At 57.8% G+C, this 4,503-nt stretch overlaps 1 protein-coding gene across 1 annotated transcript; it reads left to right on the forward strand.

The window, feature by feature from the left end:
• The first annotated feature begins 41 nt into the window (after positions 1-41).
• Hrc (histidine rich calcium binding protein) lies at positions 42-4,196 on the forward strand. The gene is made up of 6 exons (XM_005084725.4): positions 42-2,701; positions 2,772-2,842; positions 3,199-3,267; positions 3,435-3,489; positions 3,874-3,910; positions 4,092-4,196. Exons 1-6 carry the CDS (start codon positions 841-843, stop codon positions 4,126-4,128), a joined length of 2,130 nt encoding a protein of 709 aa, XP_005084782.1. The 5' UTR covers positions 42-840; the 3' UTR covers positions 4,129-4,196.
• Positions 4,197-4,503: the final 307 nt, after the last annotated feature.

Raw genomic sequence — 4,503 nt, forward strand, 5'->3', positions numbered from 1 at the left:
AAGAACAGGGACCCTCAGAACCAGTGACTGTAATGGGGGCAGGGCTTGATTCATAAAAAACCCCAAAGAGCATGGGTATGTTGACAAGTGTGGGGTGGCCCTTAGAGAAACGGTGACACCTGTCTCTTGCCAAGTCCTACATTGGGGACAGCTGGGGCCTAGTAACCTGAGCCCCCAGCACCCTCCCCCCTGCTATATTTATAGCTCTGGCCTGGTCCCCTGCCCCCAGATCTGAGTTCCAGGGACAGGAGGTCATGGGGCGTTGGGGACAGACAGGCCTTCCTCACTCTCTTCACTTTCACACCAAATGTGTCATCCTTGTCGCACGTTTTTCATGACTGTGCCCTGATTCGTGCATTGCAAGGTTACTTGGCTCCTATACGTACCCTCATCTCCAGTGCCGCAGGCTTCTCCAGCACGACACTCTAAAAGTCTAGCCTGTCTCCAAGATGCCAAACTTGAGCTTTGGGGCAGTCCAAAGATGTCCCTGCCCCCCTCCTGGCCATGAAGACCCCTCCACCACCCAGTCCTGAGCCAGGGGAACAAGAGGGGGTTAGACAGGGAGTGACCAGAATAACTTAGACTGAGGATAAATTTAGCCACTAGGAGGGGAGGGGACAGACCTCATTGGCCCAGCAGTGGGAAGGGAGGTCCTGAAACCAGGGTCACAGCTCTAAAGGGGACATCTTCAGAGAGGCATCCGAGACCTGAGGACAAGCAAAGACTGGGAGCGAAACCACCGCCCTGCCCGGGAGAGACCGTCTGAAAGAACGGAGACACAGGACCCATCGCAAGCAGCCGGGACCAGGCTTGGGAGAAGCTCATCTGCTGAACATCCCCATGGGCTTCCAGGGGCCATGGTTGCACGTTTGTCTCCTTTGGGCCACAGTGGCCAGCCTGCTGGTCCCTCCAGTGGTGGCCCAGGAGCTGAGAGGGGCTGGACTGGGCCTCGGCAACTGGAACAACAACGCAGGCATCCCTGGGTCTTCAGAGGACATGCCAGCTGAGGTTGGCCACCACATCCACAGCCATGGGGGTCATCAAGGTGAAAAGGACAGAGGCCATAGAGCAGAGGATGACGATTTCTCCAGGGAATATGGCCGCCAGCTCCAAGACCACAGGTACCCTGGCCATGAGGCTGGAGAGGAGGATATTTCTGAAGAGGTCTTCAGAGGGCGTGTTAGACAGGCCCATGCGCACGGAGGACATGACAGTGAAGATCTGGGGGACTCAGCAGAGCCTGAGAACCACTTCCACACACAGAGGAGTCACAGCCACGAAGGTGAAGATGAGGGGAGCACTGTCTCCAGTGAGAATCACCACGGCCACGGAGGGGCCGATGATGATGGAGAGGAGGAGGGGGTGGGGGTGGAGGACAGCCCTGAGGGTGAGCCCCAGGCCCATGATCATCAGAGTCACTCAGAGGAAGGAGACCAAGAGGGCTCACATGAACGCCATCATGCCGACAGCCACAGAGGCCACAAAGATGAGGATGACGAGGGTGACTCCAGTGAATATGGCCACCACGCCCACGGACATCGGCACCATGCGGAGGAAGATGATGGCGGCTCAGATGGAGACCATCACGCCCATAGCGACAGAGAAGGAGGTGATGACGATGAAGATGAAGATGACGATGGTGACTCCAGTGAATATGGCCACCAGGTCCAGGGCCACCAAGGCCACAAAGACAGAGAAAACCATGACAATGACGACGATGATGATGAAGACGATGACGACTCCACTGAGCACGGGCACCAGGTCCAGGGCCACAGAAAGGGAGCTGAGGATGAGTCAGATGAAGACTACCATCGTGTCCCCAGGCGTGGCTACCGAGGCCATGAAGATGAAGATGATGACGATGACTCCGCTGAGCATGGGCACCAGGCCCGCAGACACCAAGGTGATGAGAAGGAAGGTGATGAGGATGCCTCAGATGAAGACTACCATCGTGTCCCCAGCCATGGCTACCAAAGCCACCAAGACGAGGACGATGAGGCTGTATCCACTGAACATTGGCACCAGGCCCCCAGACACACTCACCACGGTCTTGGAAGTGAGGGGGTGACCGCCAAGCTCAGCCACCATGTTGCAAGCCACCAGCACCCAGGCCACAAGTCTGACAAGGAGGAGGACTTCCCAGAAGAGTATATGACAGAAGTCCCTGGCCAACACCCACACAGAGTCTCCAGGGAGGGAGATGAGGACATTTCTGCTGAGTTTAGCCACAAGGCCCCCAGTCACAGGCCACAAGATCAAGATGAGCAGACCAGCCAGAGTCACAGAGAGTCTGTCCAAGGTGACATTGATCGCTGGTCCCTGCAGCCCACAGGGGCTGGTTCTGAAGAGCCAAGGAAGGAAGATGGCCACAGCTCTCAAGAGGGAGAGGAAGACACAAGGACACGCAGAGGAGCTCACAGGGAGGAGGAGGAGGAGGAGGGGGAGGAGGAAGAGGAGGAGGAGGGTGGTCATGGCCTCCCCATGAGCCAGGAAAATGAGGAAGAGGAAGAGGAGATCAGGGAAGACAGGGCTGAGGTTCTGATGCCACTGAGCCACCACAGAAAGCAGGAGAAGGAGGAAGAGGAGGAGGAGGAGATCCTGGAAGAAAACCTGCTGCCTTTCACCATCATCCCAAACCCCCTGGCTGGGAGGGAGGCGGTCAGAGAAGGCTCCAGTGAGGAGGAGAGCCGTGAGGCCATGGGTAAGTGTGACTGTGAGGTAGGGAAGGCAGCTAGCCACCTGGAATCACTGTGGCCCTCCTGTCCCCACAGGTCAGGACGACGCCCAGGAGAGTGAGAACTACCAGCCAGGGTCCCTGTGTGGCTACTGTTCCTTCTGCGATGTAGGTTACTCCCCGGGTCTGCCAGCCATGCCCTGGGGGGCCGTGGGAGGCCTCTGAACCTGGGAGCCGGAGGGGCAGCAGAAACAGATGCTCCCAGGACAGCTGGAGACCAGAAGCTGGGTTGGGGAGGCAGCGGCAGTAAGGAGTTAAGGTCTCGGATGAGGGTCAGCTTCCTGGGTCCTCCATCACTCGCTGGTCCTGCCCTCGACGAGTGGGCCACTTGGGGTTATCTAGAGATAGAGCGGCATGAGAAGCCACCTGGAAAGGAGGGGTCTCTGAGTTCAGACCTGGAGGTGGGCATCTCCTGAGGGATTCTGGGCCAGGGTGTCCTCTAACCAGGCTCCTCCTGTCCCCAGCGATGTACTGAATGTGAAAGCTGTCACTGTGATGAGGAGAACATGGGTGAACACTGTGATCAGTGTCAGGTGAGACCTTCCCAGACGGCACCCAGATGGCTGGGGCCACCGAGCCCCCAAGCCATGACCTGGCCTTACAACACTCCTCTCCTGCTTCCTGTGTGACCCTCCAGCTGGCCTCAGGCCCTCCGGGGTCCTGGCTCAGCTCCCTGACCGGGCTCTCTCCCTGTCCTCAGCACTGCCAATTCTGCTACCTCTGTCCGCTGGTCTGTGAAACCCTCTGCACCCCAGGTGAGCTGCAAAGGGGGTTGGCGCAGACACTCTAGAGGAGGCAAAGCCCAGCAAAGTGAACCCTAGTGGGGTTGGAGCCACCCTGAGCTGTGAACCAGGAAAGCTGTTGCATGGTGGGGCGGGGTAGGGGGTGTGGCCATGGCAAAGGTCATACTGGCAGAATGAAGCTGCCCGACGCCAAGACTGAGCTAATCTTGAAGGGTTCTCCTAGAAGTAAGCGGGTGGGACCAAGGTACATAGACAAGGAGGGTGGGGCAGCTGGGGAGTTAGAGTCCAAAGCAAGGGGGAATTAGGGGGCAAACACCACATTCTGCACTTGCCCAGAGTTCCTCCCACCGCTTGCCCTGGACGCCCCTCAAACCTCTTCTCTCTGCTCCCTCACAGGAAGCTACATAGACTATTTCTCCTCCTCCCTGTATCAGTAAGTGTGTGGGGCTGGGCTGGGGTGATGCAGTTCAAGGGACCTGGTTATAAGAGGGCTGCCCACTGTGAGTTATCGAGCTACCCTGGGCCCCGTGGTCCACCCTGTGAAATGGGCAGGGCCATGGTGGCGGGATGGCTTCTGGGCGCTAGCTAGCTAACCTTTGTGTCCTCTTGCCTAGAGCCCTGGCTGACATGCTGGAGACTCCAGAGCCCTGACTAGCCACAGCTGTCGCAGATGCCCCTCTCCTCACTGACAAGAGCTCGGAATAAATGTGCTTCTAGAACCAGTGTCCAGTGTGGGGAGTGTCCTGGGGCGCGGCAGAGGACACATTGAGGCATCAGCCTCTCCTAGAGGCCCCGAGGCAAAAAGGCCTTGACCTCTTGATTCTGGAGGTGGTCTGTTTGAGTGTTCTTAGCATCTTGAGGACAAAGGCTGGGAGTGGTGGCGCACACCTTTAATCTCGGCGCGGAGGCAGAGGCAGGCGGATCTCTGTGAGTTCGAGGCCAGCCTGGTCTACATATTGAATTCCAAGCCAGCCAGGACTATAACGTGAGACCCTGTCTCAAAAAAAGGCTGGTCAACACCAGAGC

The sequence above is a fragment of the Mesocricetus auratus genome, unplaced genomic scaffold, assembly GCF_017639785.1.
Source record: "Mesocricetus auratus isolate SY011 unplaced genomic scaffold, BCM_Maur_2.0 Super-Scaffold_100054, whole genome shotgun sequence".
Lineage (NCBI taxonomy): Eukaryota > Metazoa > Chordata > Mammalia > Rodentia > Cricetidae > Mesocricetus > Mesocricetus auratus.